At 51.1% G+C, this 15,298-nt stretch overlaps 1 protein-coding gene and 1 long non-coding RNA gene across 5 annotated transcripts in view; one reads left to right on the top strand and one right to left on the bottom strand.

Annotated features, from left to right (window-relative positions):
• Nucleotides 1-9,403, bottom strand: part of CABIN1 (calcineurin binding protein 1) — a 136,863-nt gene extending 127,460 nt beyond the window's left edge. For all 4 annotated transcript variants that reach the window (XM_068157146.1, XM_068157149.1, XM_068157148.1 and 1 more), the window contains exons 1-5: nucleotides 9,292-9,403; nucleotides 5,493-5,548; nucleotides 4,248-4,340; nucleotides 3,825-3,938; nucleotides 2,103-2,237 (exon numbers count right to left, since the gene is read on the bottom strand). In XM_068157146.1, the coding sequence (XP_068013247.1) occupies nucleotides 2,103-2,237; nucleotides 3,825-3,938; nucleotides 4,248-4,340; nucleotides 5,493-5,495 (345 nt within the window). In that variant the 5' untranslated portion in view covers nucleotides 5,496-5,548; nucleotides 9,292-9,403. The remainder of the gene's footprint in view (nucleotides 1-2,102; nucleotides 2,238-3,824; nucleotides 3,939-4,247; nucleotides 4,341-5,492; nucleotides 5,549-9,291) is intronic.
• A 200-nt stretch (nucleotides 9,404-9,603) lies between these two features.
• On the top strand, nucleotides 9,604-14,888 carry LOC137450499 (uncharacterized). Its single transcript, XR_010989592.1, has 2 exons — nucleotides 9,604-9,759; nucleotides 14,627-14,888. It is a non-coding gene; the product is annotated as an uncharacterized lncRNA (long non-coding RNA).
• Nucleotides 14,889-15,298: the final 410 nt, after the last annotated feature.

The raw sequence follows: 15,298 nt of genomic DNA, 5'->3' as shown, positions 1-15,298 counted from the left end.
CAACCTCCCTTCAGGTAGTTGCAGACAGCAATAAGGTCTCCCCTGAGCCTCCTCTTCTCCAGGCTAAACAATCCCAGCTCCCTCAGCCTCTCCTCATAGGGCTGTGCTCGAGGCCTCTCCCCAGCCTCGTTGCCCTTCTCTGGACATATTCAAGTATCTCAATGTCCTTCTTAAATTGAGGAGCCCAGAACTGGACACAGGATTCAAGTACTAAGCACAGGGGCAGAATGACTTCCCTGCTCCTGCTGGCCACACTATTCTTGATGCAGGCCAGGATACCGTTGGCCTTCTTGGCTATGTGGGCACACTGTCCTGGCAGTCTGGTGAAGTCCCCACAGACTGGAAAAGGGGAAACATTGCCCCCATCTTCAAAAAGGGCAAGAAGGAGGAACCAGGGAACTACAGGCCAGTCAGTCTCACCTCTGTGCCTGGAAAGATCATGGAACAGATCCTCCTGGAGTCACTACTCGCTCAAAAGAATAGTGAAGAGGTGATTGGGAACAGTCAGCATGGCTTTGCCAAGGGCAAATCCTGCCTGACCAACCTGGTGGCCTTCTATGAGCAGGTGACAACATTAATAGATGAGGGGCGAGCAACTGATGTCGTTCACCTGGACCGGAGCAAAGCCTTCGACACTGTCCCGCACCACATCCTGGTCTCCAAACTGGTGACACATGGGTTTGATGGGTGACCACTAGATGGATAAGGAACTGGCTTGATGGCTGCACCCAAAGAGTGGCTGTCAATGGCTCCATGTCCCAGTGGAGGCCAGTGACAAGTGGAGTCCCTCAGGGATCAGTCCTGGGACCTATCTTATTCAACATCTTTGTGGGGGACATGGACAGTGGCATTGAGTGCACCCTCAGCAAGTTTGCTGATGACACCAAGCTGTGTGGTGCAGCAGACACGCTGGAGGGAAGGGAGGCCATCCAGAGGGACCTGGACAGGCTGGAGAGGTGGGCACAGGCCAACCTCATGAAGTTCAATAAGAGCAAGTGCAAGGTCCTGCATCTGGGTCGAGGCAATCCCAGGCACAAATACAGGCTAGGAAGTGACTGGCTGGAGGATAGCCCTGAGGAGAGAGACTTGGGGGTGCTGGTGGACAAGAAGCTCAACATGAGCTCTCAGTGTGCACTTGCAGCCCGCAAAGCCAATCAGATCCTGGGCTGCATCAGGAGAAGTGTGGCCAGCAGGTCGAGGGAGGTGATCCTCCCCCTCTACTCAGCCCTGGTGAGACCCCACCTGGAGTACTGTGTCCAGTTCTGGAGCCCCTATTACAAGAGGGATGTGGAGGTGCTGGAACGTGTCCAGAGAAGGGCCACGAGGATGATCAGAGGGCTGGAGCACCTCTCCTATGAGGACAGACTGAAGGAGTTGGGGCTGTTCAGTCTGCAGGAGAGAAGGCTCCGAGGTGACCTAATTGTCGCCTTCCAGTATCTGAAGGGGGCCTACAGGAAGGCTGGGGAAGGACTTCTCAGGATATCAGGTAGTGATAGGACTAGGGGGAATGGAATGAAGCTGGAGGTGGGGAGATTCAGGCTGGATGTGAGGAGGAGGTTCTTCACCATGAGAGTGGTGAAACCCTGGAATGGGTTGTCCAGGGAGGTGGTTGAGGCCCCGTCCCTGGGGGTGTTTAAGAGCAGGCTGGATGAGGCTCTGTCCAGCCTGATCTAGTGTGGGGTGTCCCTGCCCATGGCAGGGGGGTTGGAACTAGATGATCCTTGTGGTCCCTTCCAACCCTGAATGAAACTATGAAACTATGAAACTATGAAACTGTTGGCTCATGTTCAGTTGGCTGTCAATCAGTACCCCCAGGTCCCTTTCTGTTTGGCTGCTCTCCAGCCACTCTGACCCCAGCCTGTAGCTCTGCATGTGGTTGTTGTGGCCAAAATGCAGCACCCAGCACTTGGACTTGTTGAATGCCATCAGGTCGGACTCTGCCCATCTGTCCAGATGGTCAGGGTCCCTCTGGAGAGCCCTTCTACCCTCTAACCAATCAACATCTACTCCCAACATTCAAATGATGTCTGCTGAAAGATCTCTATTCAAGCAAGTTTCTGCAAACATTGAGGCCCCAGTGTTTTATTTCAGCTGTATGGTACCTCCAAATAAAACTCCATGGCTGTCTCTAAGTCATCCCGCTGTGCTGCCAGTTGTGCAAGGTTCTTGTAGGTGGAATATTTTAACATCAAGCCTGGATGTTTCAGCCCTTCCTTCTCATCACCAGGAAGAACTGCCTAGAAATGACAAAATAAATGCAGTGCAGGTATTATGAATCAGACAACCAAATAGAATAGAATAGAATAGAATAGAATAGGAATAGGAATAGAAATAGAAATAGAAATAGAATATAGAATAGAATAGGAATAGAATAGAACAGAACAAAACAGAATGAACCAGGTTGGAAAAGACCTCAGAGATCATCAAGTCCAACCTATCATCCAACACCATCTAATCAACTAAACCATGGCACCAAGCACCCCAGCCAGTCTCTTCCTAAACACCTCCAGTGATGGTGACTCCACCACCTCCCTGGGCAGCACATCCCAATGGCCAATCTCTTTCTGGGAAGAATTTCTTCCTAACATCCAGCCTAAACCTCCCCTGGCACAGCTTGAGACTGTGTCCTCTTGTTCTGGTGCTGGGTGCCTGGCAGAAGAGACCAACCCCCACCTGGCTACAACCTCCTTTCAGGTAGCTGTAGAGAGCAGTAAGGTCTCCTCTGAGCTTCCTCTTCTCCAGGCTAAGCATCCCCAGCTCCCTCAGCCTCTCCTCACAGGGCTGTGCTGCAGACCCCTCCCCAGCTTTGCTGCCCTCCTCTGGACTCATTCCAGCAACTCAACATTTCTCCTAAACTGAGGAGCCCAGAACTGGACACAGGACTCAAGCTGTGGCCTAACCAGTGCAGTGTACAGGGGCAGAATGACCTCCCTGCTCATGCTGGCCACACTGTTCCTGATGCAGGCCAGGATGCCATTGGCCTTCTTGGCCACCTGGGCACACTGCTGGCTCATGTTCAGCCTACTATCAACCACTACCCCCAGGTCCCTTTCTGCCTGGCTGCTCTCCAGCCACTCTGGCCCCAGCCTGTAGCACTGCCTGGGGTTGTTTTGGCCAGTGTGTAGAACCCGGCAGAAGCAAGGGTAAAGAACAGCAAACAACCTGCCAGTGACATTTCTAATTAGCCAACTAAGAAATGAAGCAAAACAAAATCAGAGTGTGAACAATTTCTAGAGTTTCATTCCTTAGAATTCCATTCTCTAGAGTTTCATTCCGGAGTTTCTAGAGTTCCACTCTGTAGTGGCATAGTTGTTTAATTCACCCCCACCCACAAAACCTTGGCTAGGCACAGGCAGAGAAGCTGTATTTGCCAAGCACTAATGAAATATACAGTATGTACAACATCATACAAGGATTTACAGGAAAGAACACAACACAGAAATCCTCCTTGCAGGAGGATCCCATCTCAGGTTCCCCCCAGCCTCTCTTCCCCTTCCCTTTCCCCTCCAGTTAATTAGACGAAAAAGGAGAAAGAGAGAGAAAAGGATACTAAGAGAATTCATTAGCTCAAAGCTTTGTTAGGAAGTTAGTTTTTCTTATCAGTTTCAGTCCAGGGTCAGCAGCATGCATGCTGGCCAAGGAACTAAAGACGGGCTGACACAGACTGGAAGTTCGTAGCTCTACATCCCCACCATCTACCAGTGAAATTGGTTTAGAATGATCTCCTTTGTGTTTTCCTTTTTACACACAAACATTCAGCTGAAGAATTCTGCAGCTGTCTTTTCTTAAAGGCACAGCCTAAACTGTCTCACATTCTCACTGACCTCTCGTAGAAGACGGATCTCCAGCAGCTCATGGTAGGCTTTCGCAGACTCTTCAAACCGGTCGTGTTTCTGCAGGTCCAAAGCTTTGTGGTACAAAGCAAAAGCTTCTGCTTCCTGTGGTGGAGAAAATCAGAACCTCTGTTGTAGGGCAACTTTGTTACAATAGACTTATGGATATTGGTGGCTTCAGACTTCATTTTCTCACTATATAGCAGTCCACATCCAGGCTATAGAGCAGCCCATCAGCCTTCCTCACCTGATGTGACTAATATAGCAGTGAAGTCTGAGCTTCCTAAGGGAGGAATAATGCAGTAACACAACTGTCTTAAACCAAACTATTATAGTTGAACAATCCCTGCTATAAGAGAGGACAAAAGCCCCACCAAGACTAAACTTCATTAAGAAGATTGCAGCTTTGCTTACTTGAGCTTCCTTTGTCTGTGTCTTGTGACTTTTGAAGGTACCTTCGTAGTCATCCTCCACAGTGGAGCTCGCGTTCAGTGCTGCGATTCGAATCTAGAAGGACAGCAGAGATGTGACAGGGAATGTAACATCTACCTCTATCCTACTTGCCCTTGCAAACTGCCTTTTGGGTTTTTTTCCCTTGATTTCTTTAGTCAATAAATGGACAACACTGAGAGATCTCTACATGAAGTTACAAGACCTGTGATGAATTGAATCATCAGTAGCAGCAAATAGTAACAAAATAACTTCCCCCTTGAAACCAGATGAAAACCCACAACATTTCCAATGTCTGGCAAGCAAAATGTTCCCTGGAACAGATACGGCCACCACAGTGATTTTTTTTTTCCCCCAAATTCTTAAATTTACCACTAACTACAATGACTCCAAAACATGAACATGAGCCTGCAGTGTGCCCAGGCAGCCAGGAAGGCCGACGGCATCCTGGCCTGCATCAGGAATAGTGTGGCCAGCAGGAGCAGGGAGGTCATTGTGCCCCTGGTTAGGCCACAGCTTGAGTCCTGTGTCCACTTCTGGGCCCTTCAGTTTAGGAGAGATGTTGAGTTGCTGGAAGGTGTCCAGAGGAGGGCAACAAAGCTGGGGAGGGGTTTGGAACAGAGCTCTGTGAGGAGAGGCTGAGGGAGCTGAGGTTGCTTAGCCTGGAGAAGAAGAGGCTCAGGGGAGATCTTATTGCTGTCTACAACTACCTGAAGGGAGGTTGTAGCCAGGTGGGGGTTGGTCTCTTCTCCCAGGCAACCTGTGTTAGAATGAGAGGACACAGTCTCAAGCTGCACCAGGGGAGGTTTAGGTTGGATGTTAGAAAGAAATTCTTCACAGAAAGAGTGATTGCTCATTGGAATGGTCTGCCTGAGAGATGGTGGAGGCACCATCACTGGAGGTGTTTAGGAAGAGACTGGATAGGGTGCTTGGTGCCATGGTTTAGTTGAATAGGTGGTGCTGGATGATAGGTTGGACTTGATGATCTCTGAGGTCTTTTCCAACCTGGTTAATTCTATTCTATTCTACTCTATTCAAAACCAACCATCTCCTGATGCCGTATCATTGTATCATATCTCATTATATTCTATCTCATTATGCCATGCCATGTACCATATCATTATATCTCAGTAGTTCAGGGGAAAAAAATTGAATGTTCCATTTTATTTCTATCAAAACAGCTCCAAACCCCTCTCAGTAAGTCCTTACCATGTTCACAGCTATTCACACTGTCTTTCTCCAGCAACAGGAGAACACAAACAGATCTGGAAAGCAAAGAGGATTAGTGTAATTATTCTGCCCACAAAGCATTCCTAAGTAAAATACAGGCTGTGAGCACATTAATCAATAAGCAATTAGCTCTCCTGTGTTACCACCAACCCATGCCGGGAGATCAATCATCCCACTTCCTACAAACAATAACATCACAGTGATTTTAACTAGAGACAGAGAATGAAATACACAAGCTAAGCACATCCATTACTTCAGGATACTTTTCAAGGCTCTGGTCCTGGTGGTGAGGGGAAGTATTGGCAATGCAATTACAGCTCTAAGGTTGTTCAGTTACTGTGTAACAGTTAATGAGCATCCATTACACTAACACTACCACAACGTGAATCCCTTCAAGGAGGAAAGATGAAACTGAAGTTTCAGCTTCTTGGATATTCTGACATTTTGTGAGCATGAAGCCTTGCAGCTCACCAATTTATCTTCACTTATAGTTTCATAGTTTCATTCAGGGTTGGAAGGGACCACAAGGATCATCTAGTTCCAACCCCCCTGCCATAGGCAGGGAAACCCCACACTAGATCAGCCTGGCCAGAGCCTCATCCAGCCTGGGCTTAAACACCTCCAGGGACGGAGCCTCGACCACCTCCCTGGACAACCCATTCCAGGGTTTCACCACTCTCATGGTGAAGAACCTCCTCCTCACATCTAGCCTGAATCTCCCCACCTCCAGCTTCATTCCATTCCCCCTAGTCCTATCACTACTTATGTTGAAAGAAAACAAAACAAAGTATGGAAGTTTTCCTGCATCTTTTCTGTGCAGCACAAAGCAGAGGGCTCACTCCTGTCTAGAATCCACACCACCTTTATGAGTATTTACAGGACACGGGAGGGGAAAAAAAAATAGGGAGGTTACGTGTGTCAGAGGGACCCTGCAGCAGGCCACAGCAGCTAATCAACCTGCTGCTCCTCCCCATACTGCCTGTACCTGGAAACTCCTGTCACTAGAAATGTTCCCATTGCTGCTGCTGCCCCTACTGGAACAGAGCCAGCGTTCAGAACACAACTGTCTCTTCTGAGTGTGCTGACCAACTTCTGCAGAGCACCTCTAACGCAAAAGCAAGTCACAGCTACTGCATGTGCACTTACATCTTTGATCTATAGGCAAACAAAATACCCAACTTGTACCAACCATAATGTCTTCCTTCTAAAGGAAGGGTATCATAGTATCATTCAGGGTTGGAAGGGACCGCAAGGATCATCTAGTTCCAACCCCCCTGCCATGGGCAGGGACACCCCACACTACATCAGGCTGGCCAGAGCCTCAGCCAGCCTGGGCTTAAACACCTCCAGGGACGGGGCCTAGACCACCTCCCAGGACAACCCATTCCAGGGTCTCACCACTCTCATGGGGAAGAACTTCCTCCTCACATCTAGCCTGAATCTCCCCACCTCCAGCTTCATTCCATTCCCCCTACTCCTATCACTACCTGAGATCCTGAGAAGTCCTTCCCCAGCCTTCCTGTAGGCCCCCTGCAGACACTGGAAGGCCACAATTAGGTCACCTCAGAGCCTTCTTTTCTCCAGACTGAACAGCCCCAACTCCTTCAGTCAGTCCTCACAGCAGAGGTGCTCCAGCCCTCTGATCATCCTCCTGGCCCTTCTCTGGACACCTTCCAGCACCTCCAGATCCCTCTTGCAATAGGGGCTCCAAAACTGGAGGCAGTACTCCAGGTGGGGTCTCACCAGAGTTGAGTAGAAGGGGAGGATCACCTCCCTCGACCTGCTGGCCACACTTCTCCTGATGCAGCCCAGGATCTGATTGGCTTTGAGGGCTGCAAGTGCACACTGAGAGCTCATGTTGAGCTTTTTGTCCTGATAGCTCCAGTTTTTTTACCACTGCTAAAGGGGAAAGCACACATTTACAATCTGTAAGTCAGCCTGACCTAGCTGGAGGTGTCCCTGCTCACTGCAGAGGGGCTGGACAAGATGACCTGTGAGGCTCCCTTCCAACTCAATACAATCTGTGAATCTGCGACCTTTTCCTTACAACTAAACCCATCATTTGAATTCTACTAACTGCCTGAAACTTTGCTGGTTGGCAAAGCCCACAAAAAAAAGTTCTGGGATGCTTTTGTTGAGAGAGCTTCACTGCTTTGTGACAAAACCCTCCCATCAACTCAAACCAAAAAGACAATACATTTAAGACTGGCTAAAAACAGCCTCTAATATCAGACACCACATTAATAGAAGAACAAATCCAGAATTAACCACAGCAGGAAGCAGTGGGAGTTTGGAAGTGCAAGCTGAATTAACTCCTACATCATCATGCTTAGAGGATAATGCTTTGACAGGAATTTCATCCACTCAGCAATGACATTTTGCTTGCCCATGCACCACTTCCCTTGCTTGCAGCTAAATCAGGCTGACAACTGCACAGCAATCACACATTTTTCTCTGTAAGTTACTAAATAAAAACTCCAATCTCTTTCAAGAGGATGCCTTGTCTGCTTTGCACAGGGAGGAAATACCTGCAGAGGGATTTATGGTTACCTGTGTCAGCAGCACTGAACACCCCCCAGGCCCTGACAGAAGGTGCAGGTGCTTATGACATCTACATAAGACTGTGTGATCCCAAATCAAGGGCATATTTAAATTGAGCAGGGTTAAGATCACTTACAATTATGCCTATATTCAGAAATACACTCAAGCCTTTTGCTGAGCCCACATAATCTTGCTCAAGGCACCAGAGGAAGTCAACAGGAGAGAGACTACAGCCAAGAGTTTGCTTGGTTTGGGTTAGACTGCCAGCAAAACTGCAGCCACAGCAAAGGTGAGCAAGCAATTTTAATTCTGTATATCTAACAAGCATTCAGCAGCTCTCCAGGGCTCATAAGTTGAGAGGACATAACAGAGCAGTGTAATGCTTGTGGAAAACAGGGGGAGTCTGCACGCTGCTCTGCCAGGCTGGTACCCAGGGAGTTGCTGCTTCTGCATTTCAAGCCAGGCAATGTCCAGGGCTGCAACCCAAACATGTAGGAACTCGGTGTGTCAGTAAAAGCCCTGTCAGAGGGACATGTCTAGGGGAAGGTGGGATTAAAACATTCATCTTTAATATAAAGTACTCCAAATAGGCTTGGGTTTTCTCCGTGACAGACCGTCTCGGCTGTACATCTGTGGCCGTGACAGGTGAGCACACCCTCACAAGGCAACAACGCCTCTTTACGGCTATTTGCCTTCCAAAGTGTCTCTCCTGTCACCTTAGCAGTCTGAGACTTAAGTAAAAACCCTCAAACGCCAGCTCTCGTCCTCGGAGCTGGTGTGACTCTCAACTTCAAGGCACGGAACAAAGGGAGAGGCTGGGGCTCTCCTGCCTTTTGTTGCTGCTGCTACACTCGGGATCCACACGCTGCAAACGCACAGCTGTTTAAACAGAGACACTTGGGCTTCGCTTTGTCAGGGTTTTTGTGGGTTTCACACGGCAAGGATCGCCTCCGCCACATTTCAGCGAGAGCCGGTTCCAGCGAGACACGGCCCCTCCGCACCGAGACCAGCGGGCACGGCCGCCCCGGCGCTCGCCAGGCTCGGCTGCCCGGCGGGCCTCGCAAAGGGCCGGAAGCAGGCAGGGGAGGAAGGGAGCCCGGGTCTGCCTCAGATCGTGGCTATGTGCAGGGCACCGGGAGATGGCCCGCCGCACCGGGCCGCGCTCCCGCAGGGGCAGGGCCAAAGGCCGGGCAGCCCCTCGGGGCTCTCGGCGGGGCCGGGCGGACGGCACACTCACCTCGCGGGGCCGCCCCCGGGACGCCGGCAGTGCTCCCGGAGCGGCTCCCTCAGGCAAGCGGCGGGGACGCGGCCTCCCCGGCAGTATCCACGGCAACCTCCGCCGAACCCCCGGAGCCCCGCGCCTCAAGAAGGAGGCCGCTCATTGGCCGAGCAGCCGCTCCGCGGGCAGCCAATGGGCGCGCTGGGGACAGGGAGGCGAGCGGGCGAATCATCGGGGCGGGAAAAGGCCTTCGGCAGCGCTGCGGCCGCGGAACGTCCTGCAGCGTCACAGCTGCGCCGTCTGCAACACCTCCGCCACCTCCCTGGGCAGCCTCTGCCACCCCCTCACCGCTCTCCCAGTAAAGAAGCTTTGCCTAATGTCCAACTTAAACCTCCCCTGGCACAGCTTCAGCTCATTTCCTCTCCTCTTGTCAGTGCTTTCTTGGGAGAGGAGACCAACCCCAGCCTCACTCCAACCTCCTGTCAGGTAATCGTGGGTAGGAATAAGATCTGCCCTCAGCTCTCTCTTTGCAACGCTAAAGTACTGAGGGGAGGGGAGGGGAGGGTAACCCAGGTTAGAAAAGACCTTTGAGATCATCAAGTCCAACCTCTCACACAGCACCATCTAATCAACTAAACCATGGCACCAAGCACCCCATCCAGTCTCTTCCTAAACACCTCCAGGGATGGTGACTCCACCACCTCCCTGGGCAGCACATTCCCATGGCCACTCTCTCTGACTGGGAAGAACGTCTTCCTAACACCCAGCCTAAACCTCCCCTGGCACAGCTTGAGACTGTGTCCTCTTGTTCTGGTGCTGCTTGCCTGGGAGAAGAGCCCAACCCCCACCTGGCTACAACCTCCCTGCAGGTAATTGCAGACAGCAATAAGGTCTCCTCTGAGTCTCCTCCAGGCTAAGCAGCCCCAGCTCCCTCAGCCTCTCCTCACAGGGCTGTGCCCCAAGCCCCTCCCCAGCTTTCTTGCCCTCCTCTGGACACCTTCCAGCAGCTCAACCTCCTTCCTAACCTGGGGCCCAGAACTGGACACAGGACTCCAGGTGTGTTAGCCAATGTAAGATGCAGGGCATGGGGCTGTTGTGTTGCAGTCCATCTGGAGTGATCTACAGCCTGAACAAGCTGCTCTGCTGGTACCCAGCCCCAAAAAACAACTTGGCCTCTTGTGCTGTGCTCTGCATGTACCAGGGGCTGTTTGTTCAAAGCAGCTCCTTTGGAGATGGTGAAGAAGGACTGAGGTGCCAGAGGAAGAGAGAGTCCTCTGCCAGGGGTGCAGTGACCCTTACTGCTCACTGGAAATCGAACACTAAAAGATGGTAGGCAGGATCCCAGCTAGGCCAGGGATGGAGGCATGCCCTGTGTAGGATGTGTGTGCAAAAGTGTGAATACATGCCCTCTGCATAGCTGTGGAAATCACACCTAAATTTCTCCTGAACTCAGCAGAGGTGCAGCTGGAGATGAGGGCATTGAGTCCATCATCAGTAAATTTGCAGATGACACCAAGCTGGGGGCAGGAGTTGATCTGCTGGAGGGTGGAGAGGCTCTGCAGAGGGACCTCGACAGGCTGGACAGATGGGCAGAGGCCAAGGGCATGAGATTGAACACATCCAAGTGCCAGGTTCTGCACATTGGCCACAACAACCCCATGCAGAGCTACAGGCTGGGGTCAGAGTGGCTGGAGAGCAGCCAGGCAGAGAGGGACCTGGGGGGTACTGGTCGATGGTAGGCGGAACATGAGCCTGCAGTGTGCCCAGGCAGCCAAGAGCACCAATGGCATCCTGGCCTGCATCAGGAAGAGTGTGGCCAGCAGGAGCAGGGAGGTCATTCTGCCCCTGTACACTGCACTGGTTAGGCCACACCTCGAGTCCTGTGTCCAGTTCTGGGCCCCTCAGTTTAGGAAGGAGGTTGACTTGCTGGAAGGTGTCCAGAGAAGGGCAACGAAGTTGGTGAGGGGTTTGGAACACAGCCCTGTGAGGAGAGGCTGAGGGAGCTGGGGTTGCTTAGCCTGGAGAAGAGGAGACTCAGGGGTGACCTTATCACTCTACAACTACCTGAAGGAGGGTTGTAGACAGGCAGAGGTTGGTCTCTTCTCCCAGGCAGCCAGCACCAGAACAAGGGGACACAGTCTCAGGCTGCACCAGGGGAGGTTCAGGCTGGAGGTCAGGAGGAAGTTTTACACAGAGAGAGTGATTGCCCATTGGAATGGGCTGCCTGGGGAGGTGGTGGAGTCACCATCACTGGAGGTGTTCAGGAGGAGACTTGACAGGGTGCTTGGTGCCATGGGTTAGTTGTTTAGGTGGTGTTGGATGATAGGTTGGACGCAATGATCTTGAAGGTCTCTTCCAACCTGGTCTATTCTATTCTATTCTATTCTATTCTACTCTATTCTATAACAAAAGACAGTTTACAACAGGAGCAGGTCTTTGTGCCCCTGGGAGGTGTGATGGCAGCAGGGCATGCAGGCAGTGGCCTGAACAAACAGCAAGTGAAACAGCTCCTGCTGGCAGTGATTTTATTTAAGGTGCTCATAATGCAGTGAGTCTTCAAGCAAAGCTATGCTGTGGGCAGCCCTGTGACAGCCCTCCTCGTGCAGCCTCTGAGCAGACACAGCCTGACAAGGGCACATTCAGGCCTTGCTCCACCTCTGGGGGATTGCCACATATTTCAAGCCACCTCTTGGTAACAGTGGTTCACAGCACACTAAGGTTTGTGCCCAAGAGTTTCCCTGAATCAGCATGTAGCATGTATGGAAGAGTGCTCTTTGTTCCAAAGGTGTGAACTCCTGTTTGTGGCAGCAAACAATGCCCATCTTTCCACCCTGCCAAACCAAGAACTGGGTTGCTGTGAACAGCAGCATCAAGCTGTTGTGCTTGGAGAATGACTTCCAAATCTGTCATGATTCTGTAGTGCTTTCCTGTCAGCAGTGCCCTTCAGCTGCTCAGGGCCTCCCTGCTTTTCTCTCTTGTAATACTCTGAAAGATTGACCCTCACTTCAAAGCTCTGAAGCCAGGAAATGGTTACACAGTGGCCAAAATCAGGTTTTTACCTTTGATTTGCAAACATGACTACAGAGAATTCTCAAACAAACCAACAGAGGGGTAAATGTTTACCAGCCGTGGGAGGTTAAGCCTAGAAAGTTAGAGAGTAAATACAATGGCAGAAATGTCTACCACAGCTGGAACAGATGAAATCCAGACATTGGGCAGACTCCTTGCCATAGAAGAGGGACAGTCTGAACACAGTATTTAGGGGAAAGAGGCTTTCCAATGCTGTTGCTGAGCTCTGGATAAGGATGATGGATCTAGAATTTAGAATAAACTCTTTGTTTTAGAAAACCAGGTTGGAAGAGACCTTCAAGATCATCCTGTCCAACCCATCAACCAATCCAACCCACCCAAACAACTAACCCATGGCACCAAGCACCCTGTCAAGTCTCCTCCTGAACACCTCCAGCGATGGTGACTCCACCACATCCCCAGGCAGCCCATTCCAATGGGCAATCTCTCTGTGTAGAACTTCTTCCTAACATCCAACCTAACCTCCCCTGGCACAGCCTGAGACTGTGTCCTCTTGTTCTGGTACTGGGTGCCTGGGAGAAGAGACCAACCTCTGCCTGTCTACAACCTCCCTTCAGGTAGCTGTAGAGAGTGATAAGGTCACCCCTGAGTCTCCTCTTCTCCAGGCTAAGCAACCCCAGCTCCCTCAGCCTCTCCTCACAGGGCTGTGTTCCAGACCCCTCCCCAGCTTTGTTGCCCTTCTCTGGACACCTTCCAGCAAGTCAACCTCCTTCCTAGAGGGGCCCAGAACTGGACACAGGACTCAAGGTGTGGCCTAACCAGTGCAGTGTACAGGGGCAGAATGACCTCCCTGCTCCTGCTGGCCACACTGTTCCTGATGCAGGCCAGGATGCCATTGGCCCTCTTGGCTGCCTGGGCACACTGCAGGCTCATGTTCAGCCTACCATCAAACAGCACCCCCAGCTCCCTCTCTGCCTGGCTGCTCTCAGCCACTCTGACCCCAGCCTGTAGCTCTGCATGGGGGGGTTGTGGCCAATGTGCAGAACCTGGTACTTGGATGTGTTCAATCTCCTTCCCCTGGACTCTGCCCATCTGTCCAGCCTGTCAAGGTCCCTCTGCAGAGCCTCTCCACCCTCCAGCAGATCAACTCCTGCCCCCAGCTTGGTGTCGTCAGCAAATTTACTGATGATGGACTCAATGCCCTCATCCAGATCATCAATAAAGATGTTAAAGAGCACAGGGCCCAGCACTGATCCTTGGAGCACACCACCAGTGCCTGGCTGCCAGCTGGATGTGGCACCATTCACCACCACTCTCTGGGCTCAGCCTCCAGCCAGTTCCTAACCCAGTGCAGTGTGCTCCCATCCAAGCCATGGGCTGACAGCTTGGCCAGCAGTTTGCTATGGGGGACAGTGTCAAAGGCCTTGCTGAGGTCCAGGTAGACCACATCCACAGGCCTCCCCACATCTGATTTTCTCCAGATAGGCAACAATTCCTAACCAAATGAGTAGTATTTTAACTGCTCTTACTGAAGAAAGCTCAAAGTCCATGAACTATTAAACTCTCAAGATGGTCCTTGGCCAAGCACTTTCAGTGTGATTTTGCATTGTCAGGTCATGTCAGAATGCAAGCACATGGAGATGGGGGCCAGAGAGGAGCCATTGTACTCAGACACCTCAGCATGGCATGCTCTTTTCTAAACTTTCCCTCTCATCCTTAGCTCTTCTTGTTCTGGGCCCCTCAGTTTAGGAAGGATGTTGACTTGCTGGAGCGTGTCCAGAGAAAGGCAACAAAGTTGGTGAGGGGCTTGGAACACAGCCCTGTGAGGAGAGGCTGAGGGAGCTGGGGCTGCTTAGCCTGGAGAAGACTCAGGGGTGACCTTATTGCTCTCTACAACTACCTGAAGGGAGGTTGTAGACAGGCAGGGGTTGGTCTCTTCTCCCAGGCACCCAGCACCAGAACAAGAGGACACAGTCTCAGGCTGTGCCAGGGGAGGTTCAGGCTGGAGGTCAGGAGGAAGTTTTACACAGAGAGAGTGATTGCCCATTGGAATGGGCTGCCCAGGGAGGTGGTGGAGTCACCATTGCTGGAGGTGTTCAGGAGGAGACTTGACAGGGTGCTTGGTTGCATGGGTTAGTTGGTTGGGTGGTGTTGGATGATAGGTTGGACACGATGATCTTGAAGGTCTCTTCCAACCTGGTCTATTCTATTCTATTCTATTCTATTCTATTCCATTCCATTCCATTCCATTCCATTCCATTCCATTCCATTCCATTCCATTCCATTCCATTCCATTCCATTCCATTCCATTCCATTCCTGCAGGGCTTTGCAATGCTGGGGAGGTTGCTCCCAGGCAAAAGCCCACAGTGGGAGCACCTGAAGGCAATGGGAAGGCATAGAGCATGCAGCAGTGCCTAGCAGTGACTAACACAGCCCAGGAAAGAAGAGCTGTGGCATGGGGCAGAGCAGGGTTTCTCCAAAGGAAACAAAGGCTGTGGCCAGAGTTTGTGCTCGTTCCTTCATGGGGTAGGAAGACTTGATGATCTGCCTGCAGATCAGAATTAAAGCTGTATTGTTTTCTGTATTTCAGAGTACTCACCTCAAGTTGGTCAAGCCCCTTGCAAAGCCAGGGCTGCTCACCCTCCTCCCTGCAACACTCCTGAGTTACCTGTGTGGCTCAGACTCAATTTACCTACCTGTTTGTTACCTGAGATGGAGAAACTTTTAGTTGAGGTGCAGAGATCCAGGCAGCCATCTGTCTCCAAGCTGTATCTGTGACCTAAAAAGCCATACAGGGTAAGCCAACAAAGTGACACTGATCCAAAGAGGCTGTGAAACATTTTATTAACCAGGTGAAGTGTAGCTCCCATCCCAGCCTGATCACAAATTGTGTTTGGTATCATAGTCCTGGCACATTTTGCAGCCATGGATGTTTATGCTGCCTTCAAATGGTAATCAGAAGTACTTTCAACTACCTTGAGACCTCAAGTCATA

This window comes from Melanerpes formicivorus, unplaced genomic scaffold, assembly GCF_026170545.1.
Source record: "Melanerpes formicivorus ecotype bairdi unplaced genomic scaffold, bMelFor1.0.p_v2 SCAF_36, whole genome shotgun sequence".
In the NCBI taxonomy this organism is placed as follows: Eukaryota; Metazoa; Chordata; class Aves; order Piciformes; family Picidae; genus Melanerpes; species Melanerpes formicivorus.
This window is presented reverse-complemented; position numbering and strand designations above follow the sequence as displayed.